Source organism: Sphaeramia orbicularis, chromosome 16 (assembly GCF_902148855.1).
Source record: "Sphaeramia orbicularis chromosome 16, fSphaOr1.1, whole genome shotgun sequence".
NCBI classification, from domain to species: Eukaryota; Metazoa; Chordata; class Actinopteri; order Kurtiformes; family Apogonidae; genus Sphaeramia; species Sphaeramia orbicularis.
In genome coordinates this window covers 42,355,869-42,372,071 of record NC_043972.1, presented here as the reverse complement: position 1 = coordinate 42,372,071, position 16,203 = coordinate 42,355,869, and the positions used below count along the sequence as shown (strand labels likewise).

Sequence of the window (16,203 nt, the reverse complement as noted above, 5' to 3'; positions counted from 1 at the left end):
TCTAAAATCTATATATATTTCTGTCTGCATCTCTCTCTCTCTCTCTCTCTCTCTCTCTCTCTGCACATCAAGCCAAACTGCCAATCTTTATTCCACTTTGCCCTTGTCTGTACGATAAGTGGTTTTTCTCCCAAACTACACAACTGCCAATTAAGCACAGAGCACGTTGTACGAAATTGGAATGAATTATGGGACATTTTAAAGAGTATTTGACAGACTAAGTTCTTCACTTATATGCAGATTGAGTCCTCCAGCATTACCGAAGAACACAGAATATTAGACATGTCCTTGAAATAGATGTTGGTATACCGCCCGGCCAAAAAAAAAAGTCGCACGTGCAATATTTGATTTCACCACCTTTGGTTTTGTTCACAGGAGACATCCACTGTGATGCCTTTTTTTTTGCTACATAATGCTCATGTAGTGTCAAGATTCAAGATTCAAAAGTTTATTTGCCATTTTTGCATATAGATATAGGAACTCTTGTGTGGTCATTCAGGGAGTCCGATAAAAAATACACGAAAAAACACATAATTCTATAAAAAGAAGCCACATACGTCTATAAATAAATAAATAAAAGTGCATAAAAGTCTCATATAAAAGGGGAAAGATGAGACCATTGTGCATTGCACCAACCCAGGAGACAATAAAATTAAATAAATAAATACACAACGAGATAGTCAATCTAAATGAGCATATACATACATATACACACTTATATGTACATGTACACATATACACATACATTATATTGCACTTTACCAAATTAATAACAATAAGGCTCATAATATTTTTTCCATCCATAGTTGCATTCATTTTTGATTATTGATGATGGAAAATCGGACCGTTGCATCAAGTCTTCATCACATCCCAAATTAGAGTTTTAGTTTAATTAGAGTAAGGTTTTTATGCATTTTTATATATTAATTAATTAATTTTCTGAACCTGCTTTATATATACTGACAGTCAATAGAAACTTTGAGGTAGAAATGTATGCATGTTTCTACTTGTAGGGGGGTTGTAATTATTCATAGTGGATTTATTGATGACTTAGTGCTCGGGTAGTTGAGATAATGATGAGTTGTCATGTTGTCACGGTTCATTGCACATGGGTTGGTCTCTTTGCAAAAGTGGACCAAATAAACATTGAGCAATACTCAGGAGGTACCTGCACAATTTGAGGATTGGTTTTCAGGGCCTATATAAAGGCCCAAAAAAGGCCACCATTGTTAGTCCAGTGAACGGCATCATGCCACATCTATCACGTGAACGTCTCCGGGCACTGGGTATGGTGAAGGCTACAGTGACATAGCCAGGCATATGGGCTGTTCCCAACCCACAATCAGAAACCTGGTTGAACGCCACAACACCACAGGCTCTGTTGATAATAGGCCGCATCCTGGGCGAGAGAGAGTGACAACTCCCAACCAGGACCGCTACTGTGTCCTACTACAGTCTACTCTCGTTAAACCGCCCGCCGTTATACCGCCATTTTCGCTCACCGCCGACCAAAACCATTGCACAAAAATCCCCAATGTATTATTCCATTAGCTACCGCCTATCGCCATCCGCCAGCCCAGTTCCATGCACAAACAACACTTATACCATTGATTTTCCGACCGTTATACCACCAGCGTGATTGCCATCGAGTACACATAAATTTTAACAATGCACTGAAACAAACGCGCCAGACGCTGATCGCGACAAGCTACGAGTAGGTCTACGGAACGGCCACCGTTCATTTATCGCAGAACACTCAGTAGGTCAGGATGTCGGGAAGAGGACGTGGGATTAAGCCAAAGCCTCAAGATGATGGGGTGTCATTTCCCGACACGGTATAATAATGCTTAAAATGTTTCCCCACTTTAAATGATCCCTTACAACATAACAGAATCAAGATTTATTTAGAAACGCAATTAGAACGGGTTAACGGAGGCAGCATAGACATCATGTAGTAAAGACATGCACATTATGGACGCAACCCGTTGTAACGCCATTTTCGCTATACCGCCAATTTGGCCGTGAACGGAAGTTGGCGGTATAACGAGAGTAGACTGTACTACTTTGTGTTTGGCAGGTGCCATTTTCTTTTGTTAAGTTTTTTCTTTTGAAATTATTCTTGAAACTTTAGATTTTTGTTTCTGTATGCCAGCATCCTAAACAAATGATTCATATGAAAAAATTCCAGTTTAGGGTTTCAAAATAAAAATTATGTCGAAAAATATGGTCTCAAAGTTTTCATTGACTGTGAGTGTATGTATGTATGTATGTATGTATGTATGTATGTATGTGTCTGTCTTATGAACCTTATTGTGACACTACAAAAGTGTTTTGTGCCAAAACAGATGTCCCAGTGAATGTCTCCTGTAATCCAAACTAAAGGTGGTGCAGTCAAATATTGCATTTGCAACTTTTTTTTGGGCCGGGCAGTGTATTAACTTCATTTATTTTATTTATTTGTTTTGTTTTTTTTCTATGCTGTACTTGGATCAGTCGTTGGCAGGACAGAACAGCTGGGAACTGGCCAGTCTGGACATGGTAGTGAGGTCTCCACGGTTCCCGGTGTTCGACCTGGTCAAGGACAAGCAGTACTGTTTCAGAGTCCGCTCCGTCAACAAGTACGGTATCAGTGACCCCTCGGAGGCCAGCAAACCTATCTCCTTTGGAAAACAACAAGGTGAGCGAGCGTGTACTTTGCAGGTTTCCATTTATTACCCCCCGTGTCGGAAAGGTCAATTGGATTTTGTAGAGCTGCCCTCAGGTTCAGCTTTTACATACTGCACCAGCCTATACTAGTGCACTCATTTTTCATGTGGTAGCTGTCTGGATTCTGGAATTTCTTTAGATTACAGAGACTATAAAGATCACTGTTTTGTTTTGGAATAGTCAGCTGTTTTATTATTATTATTATTATTATTATTATTATTATTATTATTATTATTATTATTATATTTATTTGATTGATATAACAGGAATTCCGTCCATCCTTTTGTCCGTCCATCCGAGATTTTTGTCTATTGCATTTCTCAGAAACTATTTACATGATTATTGTCACATTTCACACATGTTCTTTACCACAAGAAGAGGTGCAGTGTGCAGTTTGATAGCTGAATTAAAATTTTGGGATTTTTTACAAGTTTTTTTTTTTTAAATTTTAATTTACCATTTGTGTTCAACTGAATTCTCGGACATTGTCCATCCGATTCTTTTCAAATTTCACACACATATTCTTTACATATGCCTTTATCACAGTTTTTGCATTTTTTTTTTTTTTCAAATTTTTGAAAAGTTTTAAAAAGATTTAAAGTTAAAACTCAAAAGTAATCCCTGGGTAGGCGGGGTATCAGTGAGCAGGAGGGGCAAAGTTTTGTGCAGCTGGGTGGAGTTATTAGTAAGCTCCGCCTACTTTTCCACTTGTCTCTGTTAAAGGCCTAGTATGTAAGATTTAGAAGTAGAGTCAGAATCATATTTACGTTTCCTTAAAGTGAGTGGTTTATATCTTCCGAGAAAGCAGTTTATCATGTTTTTAACCCTTTCATGCATGAATTATGAGAACCTTAATCAAGATTTTTTTTTCCTGAGTGTTTTTATTCATTTTTAGGCATGGAAACACAAAAAACAATTTGATTGATTTTTTTTTTTTTTTTTTTTTTTTTTTTTTTTTTTTTTTTTTTATGAACCTATTTTTCATGGAGTTACAAAAATGTCCACTCAGCTGGACACCATGCATTTCATTTTAGAAGCAAAGAAACATGCATTTACTGATATACAGTGGGAAAACTATGAAATAAATCACTTTTAATGCTGCTAATCTGATGTTTTCTCACATTTTAACATACCTGCATGGAGATAATATGCAAAAAAAACCAACCTTTTTGTTAAAAAAAAAAAAAAAAAAAAACAGAAAACAAAACTGTTAATTACAGTCTAATAACAATTGCCAATTTTTTTTTACGCTCAAACATATTACTGCAGATCAGGTTTATCTGGACCAGCAAAGTTACAGTAATGGGATGAATTTCAGTGATGCACAAGCATTCACTGTGTTGGCTGATATGGAACTAAAACAACAAAACCCATGAATTTATAAGAGAACAGCTGGAGAATAACTGTCCACTGTAGTGACCACTATGCATGAAAGGGTTAAAGTAGCTCCAAATGGACTTCCTCTTCTTTTATTCACATTTTATAGTGTAGAATCCAGTATTAAGTTATATTACTGTCATTTTGTTGGCTTGATCATTTCGTTCCAGCTACTTTTTCTTATACCTGAATGGAGTAACTGAAACACACAAATATTTCCCCTTTGGATAAATAAAATATTCTGATTCCGATTCTGATTCCAAGGTAAAGAAAACACAATGATTCTCATTTTCATTCATCTCTGCGACTCATTATTTTATACACTACTGAAAACATAACTACTAATGTAACATTCCAGGGTTTTTTTTTCCATTATATCCTCCTAAATTCTGTTAAATCTTACTCACTGGACCTTTAACTATCACATAAGAACAGCAGTTAAACCTTAAGACTGAGTGCCATAATAAAAGGACTAAATGAACAACTACCCACAGTCACATACGGAGTTGATTAAACTCTACCATACAGTCAACTATCATTTGATTATCAGTGCTTAAGCTTCCGCTGATGGCTTTTGGTGTGATTCCCCTCAGCTGTGCCAGCCCCACCCCACTCTATCACAGTCATGAGAGACACAGACACCTCAGTGGAGCTGGAGTGGAAGGAGCCCAGAGAAAAAGAGCGCATCCTGGGCTACTACATATACTACGCTGAGACTGGAACACAGGACTGGAAGACTGTCAACAACAAGCCTATTACCAAAACCAGGTAGTGGCTCATAAATATGTGTCGGCATGTTTCTGCCTGGCTGCAGGAAATATAGGTGTCGCCTTTAGCAGAAAAACCTTTAGACTGTAAGAATGTAACTGTATTCTGATCAACATCTTTGCACATTTTAATTGCCCAGTGTATATTTATGTGTACATTTATAATATTTTTTTTTATCTTCCTCCGCACCGAAAGTATTGAGCCCTAACTTTGTTGCATTTTACATTGGGTATGATTGTGCAATGACAATAAAGACTCTATCTATCTATCTATCTATCTATCTATCTATCTATCTATCTATCTATCTATCTATCTATCTATCTATCTATCTATCTATCTATCTATCTATCTAAACTGCAACTGTGATTAAACACTAAATAATTAATAGACTAAAAGAAACAGAATTTACTCCAGGGGATCAATAAAGTTCATGTGTATCTCTATGTGTATCGTATGCTATTGTTATGTTATGTTATGTTATGTTATGTTATGTTATGTTATGTTATGTTATGTTATATTTAGGGATGTCTGATATTGGCTTTTTTGCCAAAAACCGATATGCCGATATTGTCCAACGCTTAAAGCTGCAGTATGTAGGATTGTGGCCAAAACTGGTACTGCAATTACATTCAAAATACTGTAGAACGTGGTATCCTCTCCTCCTCCCCCCAGGCTAGGGGTTGCCAGATCCCGCATGAGCATCCACTACTAGTGTTTCCTCTAATCCTTGCCACCACACCACAAATTTCATACAAAAAAATCATCACCAGACTTACTCTACATAAGTCTAACATAAAACAGGCCAGAACAAACGTCCTGCACAGTCAAATGAAAATTTGCGAAGATTCAGGAACTCTAACCCCCCCCCCCCGACCGAACCACGGACGCTGAACTACCGAACCCCCCCCCACACACACACACACACACACACACACTTTCCGGACTACTGATCCCCCCCACACACACCGAACCACAGACGCCGAACTACCAACCGAACCCCCCGACCGAACCACGGACCGAACCCCCCCCCCATTCGGATTACACACCGCTAAATGAACAGGTCACTTCCACAGAAAACACTGAACTACAAGGAGCTACCATGGCAAGAGACAAGTCCTACAGCAGTACCTGGTCTGTTCACCAGTCCCGGACCGGCAGTCTCTTCACTGGGGCCAGGAGAAGAGACTGCTGCCCAGCCCCGGAAGAAGGGACCAGGTGAAGAGGCCGCGACCCCGGCTCTGAGTGGCTCTTACCGGTGGTCAGACTAAGGCAGGGCCGGCGTCGGTCTTCAAATCCTTCTTCTCTTTCAGCTGTCTCCATGTTTCTAAATCATCTCCTATACATCTCCTTGTTTTATTTCTCACTTTGTCACGATGTATTTGGGAATAATAAGAGTCCTTTTAGGTTTAATAACGTCAGACATTTGTGATCAGAAATGTTCCAGCTGCAGCCCACAGGGATCTGGCAACCTGGATGCTGAAAGGCTTCTGACTCTGTGATTAGCAGACAGGTGATGGGCGGGGCATCAGACCAAAACACACAATGTCAACATAAACATCATTTCAGGGCTGACACTGAGCTTTTCAACTGCACATATTCTGGCTGGACTACTACTGTCAGTGAGATCAGTATTTGAAATGAACATGATTCCTTAATGTCTGGTGACAGTCAAGGCAATTTTACAATTACTTAGAACATAATTCCTACATACTGCAGCTTTAATTTCCGATTCCGGTATCTACTGATACCGCTGCCGATATATGTGGGCTATTAAACTAATTTTAGGTAACATCACATATCTCCTGTCATGGAATTAACACATCATGCCTAATTTATTTGTGATGCCCCATTGGATGCATTCTCAAATGCAACAAGGCTTTCAAAATGTAAACACTGTCTGTGCAAAGAATACATACTTCAACTTAAATTGTGGAAAAAATGCCATATTTATTTATTTTCTCTCCCTCCCTCCATGAGTCTATTACAGTGTGGCAACTCTACTGTACAGTTTTGAAAACTGCACATTTCTTTCAGCTACAAACAATGCTTCATTTACGCGCCAGTAAATGCCAGCGAAATCAAGGCATTATTTTATCGGTTTTAATGATAGGCAAAAAAACCGATAACGATATTCACCGATATTACATTTTTATGCCAATATCGGGCCAATAATATCGGAGGGCTGATATTATCGGACATCCCTAATTATATTATATTATATTATTTTATTTTATTTTATTTTATTTTATTTTATATTATATTATATTTAGTGCTGGGCAGCGATTACAATTTTTAATCGCAATTAATCGTGTGGATTTCTGTGATTAATCACGATTAATCGCATAGTTATATGGGGGGGTTTGCTGGCATCAACAGCGTGTTTTGCCTTTAAGTGATATTTCAGACTGGAAGTACTCCGGTGATAAAAAAAATAATTCCACATTGCAGTGCTTCCAAACAACTGTGTCCTTCTCAACCCCACCATCTGAAGACATTTAAAATAAAAATGTCCATGGAAAAGACCGGTACTTTTCTCCATCTTTATGTCTCCACCAGTTTATTTCTGGTTGTGAGTGATTGACAGGAGTCTTAAGCCCACTAATAAGTACTAACACTAATAAGACCAACAATATCTGATGTTCAGTTGTTCAAAGCAAGCAAAGGTGGCCCTCTAATGGTCGGAATAAGTTGTACTAACGTATGTTTTGTCCTTTCAGTGTTCCCGCAGTCAGTTCGGACATAAGAAGGAACTAACAGACACGTTTCTTTCACTATGTTTGTATGGCCCCAAAAATGTTTGCCTGTGTGTATTTTGTGTTCACTTGTTGTAAGAATGAATAGTATAAAATATCTCTGATGTGAACTTTTGTTGCTAGATAAAAAGACGTTTTAAATCTTAAATTAATCTGTAAATGCTAATCGTTAGCGTGTCTAGGGATTTTCCCATTCAAGTTAGCATCGAGCTAGCGATCTTTTTCCCATTCATTTAAATGTATAATGCCATGTAAATGTACTAAGGCAATGAACAGAACTCAGACATATTTTGTTTGTATGTCGCAGTTTTACAGTGAGTCTCAAGTAAAAGATTTGGGCAGAAGTTTTGGGCGTCCGGCTTTTCTTGGGAAACCTGTTGTCTATCTGCCGAGCTAATCTAAACACACACAAGCAGAGGCAGAAGAACAGGAGTTATAATAAAACGGGATAAAAAATGAGATAAAAAAAATTGTCGGCGTTATTTAATGAATGCGTTAATGCAGTAATGATGCGTTAACTTGCCTAGCCCTAATTATATTATATTATATTATATTATATTATATTATATTATATTATATTATATTATATTATATTGTGCAAAAGTTCTGGGCCAACATTAGGTTTGTTGGTTTAGTTCATGCATGTCTCAGCTTCTGTATTAACATTCAATGCGGATGTATGGGAAGTTAATAACAAAGGTTTCAGGGACAAACAGCTTCTATAAACCAAAGTGGTAATATTTAGTGTGACCTCCCTTTGCACTTAACATGTCTTTGACTCTTTTGTTCAGACAATATGAGATTTATGATATTAATTTTCCGATTTTTTCCCTCCTGGTTTCATTCAACACATGTCAGATGTTTCTAACTGTTTGTGCTGCTTCTTGTCATGGGATCAGAGGTCACACTAAATAGTCACTTTAACCTTTACAACTCATTTAGTTCAGTTTTTTGTGTCTTTTAAGGCTGAAATAAACTGAATAAAAAATTAATATGAAGACTTTTTTTGCATTACTGTAAATATGTATATTTTGTCTTCTAAACGCATAATGCCATTAAATATATATCATTGCACAGAATATGTTATTAATACTATATAATAACAACATTTCAGTCTATTATGAAAAAAAAAAACAAAAAGTAAAAATACACAATGAATGAAGATGTCTCCATGAGTCCGGCCGGTAAATGGATGTAATGTCACAGTTTAGTAGAGGACCAAGAGCTGGTGTAAATGATCCTCATGTCCACATCACATTCATCTGTCCATCTCAGGTTTATCGTCCATGGTCTGAAGACTGGGAGGCAGTATGTGTTCAGGGTGAAGTCTGTGAGCCGAGCAGGAAACAGCATGTATTCAGATGAATCTCCTTCCATCAGGGTCAAAGCAGCCATTAGTAAGTACATCTACATGACACGACTTCACACACAGGCCTCATTCTGTTCACTGATGCTTTTCCCTACTATACTTCCTACTCTGATGTAAATATGTATAGAGTCTATATAGTTTTTTTGCGCTGTCTTTATGCATGCACACTTTTTCCTGCACTTTATTCTGTTTCTGCCTTGACCATTGAATTTCACCGTTTGTTCCCGTTTTCCCTGAATTTCAATAAAATCTAATCTAATCTAATCTAATCTAATCTAATCTAATCTTGTAACTCCATCCAGGTTGAATACACTGTGTTTACAGACTACTACAGGTACTTACATGCAGCATGTGTTGGAGTGTGTGTTTAGTTGTACTACACTGTTGCCTGTGGTCGAACACAAGAGAGGCAATGAATAAACTGCAAAACCAACATCAGTTCTGTTGTTATTGTGGGTGTAGCAAACTGAGACAGTCGCTTATACATGGAGTTATCTGATATCAAGAAACAACCATTTCCCAGCACTAAACAGGCTTCACATAAAAAAAAATCTGTTGACTTTAAGAATGTAACTGTATTCTGATTTATTTAAATTGCATCTGTGATTAAATACCAAACAACTAATAGACTAAAAACAATGAATTCCCCCTTGGGAATCAATAAAATTAATCTGTATGTATATCTATACTATTTTTCTACTATATAATATAATATAATATAATATAATATAATATAATATAATATAATATAATATAATATAATGTGCAGAATGCTGTGACCAATGTTAGGTTTGTTGGTTTATTTCTAATGTCCACACATATACTGTACATTTCTCAGTCTCTGTATTAAGAGTCAGTCTGGATATATGTAAAACATATGGAAGAGAATTAGGGCCACTACAGAAAAAAAAAAAAAAGGTCTAATATACTGTATATATTTTTATTATTATTTTGAGAAAAAAGTCAGAATTCTGAGTTTAAAGTCAGAATTCTGAGATTAAAGTCAGTATTCTGACTTTTTTCTCAGAATAATAATAAAAAAAATATATTGGACCTTAATTTAATTTTTATTTATTTATTTAATTTTTTTTTCTTTTTCCACTGACCCTAATCCTCTTCCGTAGAAATATTTACAGCAGTAAAAAAATCAAAAGTTTCAGGGAAAAAACAGCTTCTATAAACCAAAGTGGCAGTATTTTGTGTGTCCTCACTTCGTACTTGACTTTGTTTAAATCTTTTGTTCAGACAATATGAGATTTATTGCATTAACTTACACATGTCAGATGTTTCTAACTGTTTGTGCTGCTTTTTGTCATGGGGTCAGAGGTCACACTAAATAGTGATTTTAACCTTTACGACCCATTTAATTCAGTTTTTTTTGTGTGTGTCTTTTAAGCCTGTCTACATATTCCCTGTATTTTCTTGTACTTGAAAAAAAGAGAATGAGAAATAAATATGTAGACTTTTGTAAATTACATTAAATATATATATATATTTTGTCTTCTAAACACATAATGCCAGTATATGTATTATTGTATAGAATATATTATTAATACTACATTACAGTCCAAAATGACCGTTCACATATGTTTATTTTGCAGAATCAGTAACATCTTTTAAATCACTTCTTTAAACATATTTTTATAGACTTATCTTTATGTGATGTTGTCTTTTTTTAATATTTGAATATTTAATTTGACCCTGTTTGGGTTATTCCTTTATATTGACACACATGATGTTGTTTTATTCCATTCCTTCATTTTTACATTGATTTGACAGCATCATGTTATGTAATCTCTGCCCGCTCTGCTGCGATACATTCAATTTTATTTGGAGTGTCATGTTTTCCAGTTTGCTGTACATATCTCTTTTATTGTGTTGTGTTGTTTTCTATGTTTGAGGGTCTTTGCTTGTGTTTTGTATTCTGCTGTTGTGTCCTTCTGCTTTGTCTGTCAAAGCACTTTGGAAACTCAGTTTTTAAAGGTGCGATATAAATAAAAGTTATTATTATTATTATTATTATTATTATTATTATTATTATTATTATTATTATTCACTGTTCAAAATGCTAAATAGGAGACTTTTTCCTTGTGCGTCTATCAAATATCAATAGTATCATGTTTACTTTCACCAGTTAATCAAAAAGTGACCAACAGTAGATGTTAAATGTTAACACAGCAAAAGTGAATGAATAGTTGTTTTACCGCTGCTTGGTTTTATACGTGTAGAAGAGCCACTGACCCCTCTTTCTTTTTATGCAGCCATTGTAGATAATGTTCTGTGTGCAGCCTGCAGTACAGTACTCTGATGACTCATTTCACTCACCATTCACTGCCAGAATATTTTCACATTTATTTCACCACTTAGCACTTACCTGGAGGTAAATGGCTCAAGTCCAAATGTTGTGAAGAAGTAAAACTTTATCAAACAGAATAGAAAATGGCTATTTTTTGTCTCATCTGACAATACTTGGAGACCACAGAGTTATAAATTTACAACTCTCCAGCAGCAGTTGCAGTCAGCCAGAGAGTTATTGGCATTTCTCAGTCTATTAAGCAAGAATGGCCGCCCTCTGAGATGGTCTCCTCTGTTGCTTGTAATTTTTTTTCTTTTTTTCCTCTCCTTCTGTCTGGTCCAGATGTTCCGTCTGCTCCCTCTGCCATCGCTCTGCTGCTGTGCACCGGATCGGAGATGGTGTTGGGCTGGAGGGCCCCTGCACGTAGCGGGGGAAACCCTGTGCGTGGTTACTATTTGGACAAAAGAGAAAAGGGCAAGGACACGTGGTGTGAGGTGAACGTGAAACCTGTCAGAGAAAGGCAGCTTAAGGTCAGTCATGGTGTGTGAAGTGTGAAAGACCCCCTTTTATTGCATTATTTGCATTATGTAAGACAAAAACACAACATAACACAATAATATAGATATCGGCTAAAATTTGCTTAGAGGTCTTATTTCTGTCTTTGTGCATAAGAAATCAATGTAAGTGAATCCCCAAAGGAACTTTGTGTTGGTAAATGCAAGTTATGCAAATTTACAGGATTTCAGTTCTGTTGCAACATGTTGATGGTCATATGAACTATGTTTTCAGCTCAAAAATGTCCAATTTCATCACAATTAATGCTATATTTTCATGTCACAAATGGCCAAGTTATATTTGAACTGAATTTACCTGAAAAACAAATATTCTATTCTTTTAGATTCCCCAATTTTTCTTACAAGATTCTATCCTACATATCACGTTTTATTTTTACAGGTTGCAATATGGGGTATGGTGCTGATCCATCCTGCTTATGTTACACCAATACATACATTAAGAATGTCACACGTCACTTTTTAAATCAACAGTTTTCTAATAATAAGCATTTTTATAAAGAAATAACAATTCTATATTGTTATTTACTCTTTAGTATGGTGATAAACTATACAATAAATAATTATGATCCTAGTTTTTGCACAGGGATCATTTGTGGAAACGGTGACATGGCTGCCGAGCATCAGTATGATGGGATCTGTACCAACCATGTCACATCCGTCCACTGCCACATTTTGTGTTTTTGTGTCAGCTGTTATTGTTTTAGATCCACAATACTAACATTTATGAATAAGAGGAGAATTAGCAATAGTAAGTATATAAGTTTATTACTAATAAAGTACTGGTACTGACCAGATCATCATGGGTAATGTCACGTCCGTCCACCAGCAAAAGTTTTCACATACACGTGCTATTCATAATACAATATTTCTGAAAATATAGCTTCCACTCTCAAATAATATCAGTAGTCTGTGCACAAATATATTAGCATTATTTCAACACAGTTCTATGCGTTTCTTACAACTTTTTTTTTTTGACAAAAATGGCCACTCATTTGACCCCCTAAGTAAATTTTAGCCGATATATACTGTTCTTAATTATGTATATTCTAGTCATAGCAGAGATGGGAATTACATATATTTTGCTTCTGACATTAGTGTATGTAACGTTTTTATATATCATAAAAATCCCTACGTTTTAGTTTTACTCCCTACTTTTTGACAACACATATCTCCACATTTTGCTTCTCATATTTTCAGTACAAGTGCTTCTACTGTAAGTGCTGTCATGCTCACAAAGCAATGAAACTATAATATAAAATATTGGAATAACCCATAAAGACCCAGTGGTACTTTCGTGGCAGTTCCAAAATGATTTTTTTTTCTTTTTTTAACCTTTCTTAAGTGATTTATCACAAAATATTCTCATATTATCCACTGTATTTTGCATTTTTAAGTGAAAATCAGGTATTTTCCTATATTAAATCCACTGATCATGTAGATGTTCACAAAAGCTCAGAATATAATTTGAGGATTATTATATCAAAAACAGAGAAAAGTGAAGAAAAAGTGATTTTTCTCTAAAATCTATCATTAACTGAACATAAACTAAGTGTCTCCATCCACTGAAATGTATCAAACCCCATGGGTTTTAGGCAAAGTGAGGCAAGTTCATTGGTGTAGCACATTTCATGTACAGGATAATTCAAAGTGCTTTACATAAAACATTAGAGCATCACAGGAGAGGCATAAATATATGTCGAGGCCCAAAACGGAATCTGGCCCGATTCAGAATCGGGCCGGCCCAGAATGGAATTCTATTCTAGGCCGGCCTAGAATGGAATCCTGCTGCTATAATGTTATTTTTATACCATGTTTAATGCAAATGATCTAAATTATTACAAAAATCAATACATGGAATTTGCAAATATGTGAAAAAAAAATGAAACAAACAACATTTTAATTGTAAACTATAATACACTTTATTTACAAATAGAACCTAGTGGTACTCCCCACCAATATATGGTACAGTGAAATCGACTGAAATTGACAATAGTTACTCAAGGTATGTAAGACTGAAAATGTAAAATTATGACAAATTATGGAATTATGGATCATTTGCATTTAACATGGTATAAAAATAACATTATAGCAGCAGGATTCCATTCTAGGCCGGCCTAGAATAGAATTCCATTCTGGGCCAGCCCGATTCTGAATCGGGCCAGATTCCGTTTTGTGCCTCGACATATACATTTAAGATGAGAGAACGTTCAAATAAAAGACACTGATTATATTAAAAACATTAACATTAAAATTAAAATAGACATTAAAATCATCAGCGATAAAATGAGATTTTAAAGTTCATTTAAAAGACATTATTTAAGAGTTTAAGAGAAAGCTGCCGTACTGGTGAATCAATGTTGTAGAAGATGATGGTGTTTCCACGGTAACTACAGAGCCTCCGAACGTCCAAATGGCTCATATCTGATGACCATGAAAGATGACAAACTGCATTTTACACAAATCTTTTTAGATGTATTAATAGGATTAGTGGATCAACAATTATTCGACTGGTTGGATGTGTGGGTCTGTCATGACTGAGTAAAAGATTGAACTCATTTGCACAATGCTGAAGGGAATAAAGCGCTTTATTAACACAAAATAACAAAAGAACATGAATAGCCTAACACAAATCCTGAGGGTGGAAGAAACGGCAGAATCCACAGCATGGCAAGATTAGGTGGATGATAAATGTGAGGGTTATGGCAGTGAGGATGGATGTCAGAGTCTGAGTGAGGCTGTGGAGAAGTGGTGGTCTGTGAAGGAGGAACAGCAGCAATGATCCAGCACCGCAGCTGAGCAGAGGAGCCGCTTAAACACTAATTCAGGGGTGTCCAGTCCTGGTCCTCGAGAGCTACTGTCCTGCACGTTTTAGATGTTTCCCTCTTCCAGCACACCTGACGGTCCTCATCAGTCTTCTGCAGAGCTTGATGACAGGCTTATCATTTGAATCAGGTGTGTTGGAAGAGGGATACATCTAAAACATGCAGGATAGTGGATCTCGAGAACCAGGATTGGACACCCCTGCATTAGTATGTATTCTAGTGCCAATGGTAAAGACTTCTGTGGTCAAACAACGCAAATATCGTACTTATCTCTGTACACATGTATTGTATAAATTGTATTGGTTCATTCTACAGATGTTTTTATCCCATTAGTTTTTACTCTTGCATTTTGCTCTACGTCTGGTTTGCTGTTGTACGATTAGCCTATTTATTTATTTGTTTATTTATTTATTCCTCTCTCTTTTTTGTCTCTTTTTCTTTCTTTTATATCTTATTCTATGAAATGTTATTGTACTTTTAGAATGTAAGCCCCGTTTTATGTACTTGGCTGTAACCGTTCAGTCAGAGCGAATTTTCCAATATTTGTCATGTTTAACGGTTTTCTTCCAGTGTATTAGTACTTCGTAATCTATGTGATGTTTTATTGTGTTAGCCATTTGTCCAGGACAACGGACAGAAAATAGCTTTTCTGCTAAATCTGGGGCATGTATCTTGTTCTTTGCAACAAATGCCCATACACACTGTTCTGTAATAAATGATAATGAGTCTGAGGGAGGGGTCTGTGGCAATGAAAGAGTGCACCACGACAAGGTCTATATGGGTTAAAATAGCAAAATATATAATTTTTAATAACTTTATGCAGCGTCGTGTTCTGATAATGGTTGCGACCAGTTGAGTTTTTTTTTTTAACCTTCTGTTTATTGGTTTTTGTTATTTTTTGAATATAAAAAAAAAAAAAAAAGAACATAGTTCCGACATATGATACAAAAGTCCATCACAGACAAACAACAAGCGGAACAAATCCCCCCCTCCCCTGGCACACATCCCCTCAAATCACAGGAAAGATTAAAAATAAACAAATAAATAAACAGTAAATAAAATACAAAATAGAAGTACAACATTTCCACTTTAAATATTACGGAAAAAAAAACAAAAGCAAAAAAACTGTATATCAAAATACTCAGTCAAGAGAAACATGACAGATTGCTCTATTAACATAGATCAGAAAAGGGGTCCATGTCTTTTCAAAAGTGTTCGAGGCTCCGGCTAATGTCAAACAAATTTTTTCCAGTTTGAGAAAATAAAATACTTCCTTGATCCATTTTGAGAAGGTTGGTGGAGATGAGGATTTCCACTTTAACAATATAAGCGTCCTGGCCAGTAAAGATGTAAATGCAATCGAGTCTTTGTTAGCAGAGGTACATTTAAACGGAGCAGGTACAACACCAAACAAAAGAGTAAAAACATTAGGAACAATTTTCTTTCCTGTTACCGTTGACAAAACATCAAAGATTTCCGACCAGAATTTATTTAAAGATGGGCAACCCCAAAACATATGAATATAATCTGCTGTAGC

General features: G+C 36.0%; 1 protein-coding gene across 2 annotated transcripts in view; it reads left to right on the top strand.

The window, feature by feature from the left end:
* The window catches only part of myom3 (myomesin 3), a 249,462-nt gene that overhangs the window by 151,770 nt on the left and 81,489 nt on the right, over nucleotides 1-16,203 (top strand). For both annotated transcript variants that reach the window (XM_030159207.1, XM_030159208.1), the window contains exons 15-18: nucleotides 2,494-2,677; nucleotides 4,677-4,851; nucleotides 8,880-9,001; nucleotides 11,612-11,799. In XM_030159207.1, coding sequence (XP_030015067.1) covers nucleotides 2,494-2,677; nucleotides 4,677-4,851; nucleotides 8,880-9,001; nucleotides 11,612-11,799 — 669 coding nt within the window. The remainder of the gene's footprint in view (nucleotides 1-2,493; nucleotides 2,678-4,676; nucleotides 4,852-8,879; nucleotides 9,002-11,611; nucleotides 11,800-16,203) is intronic.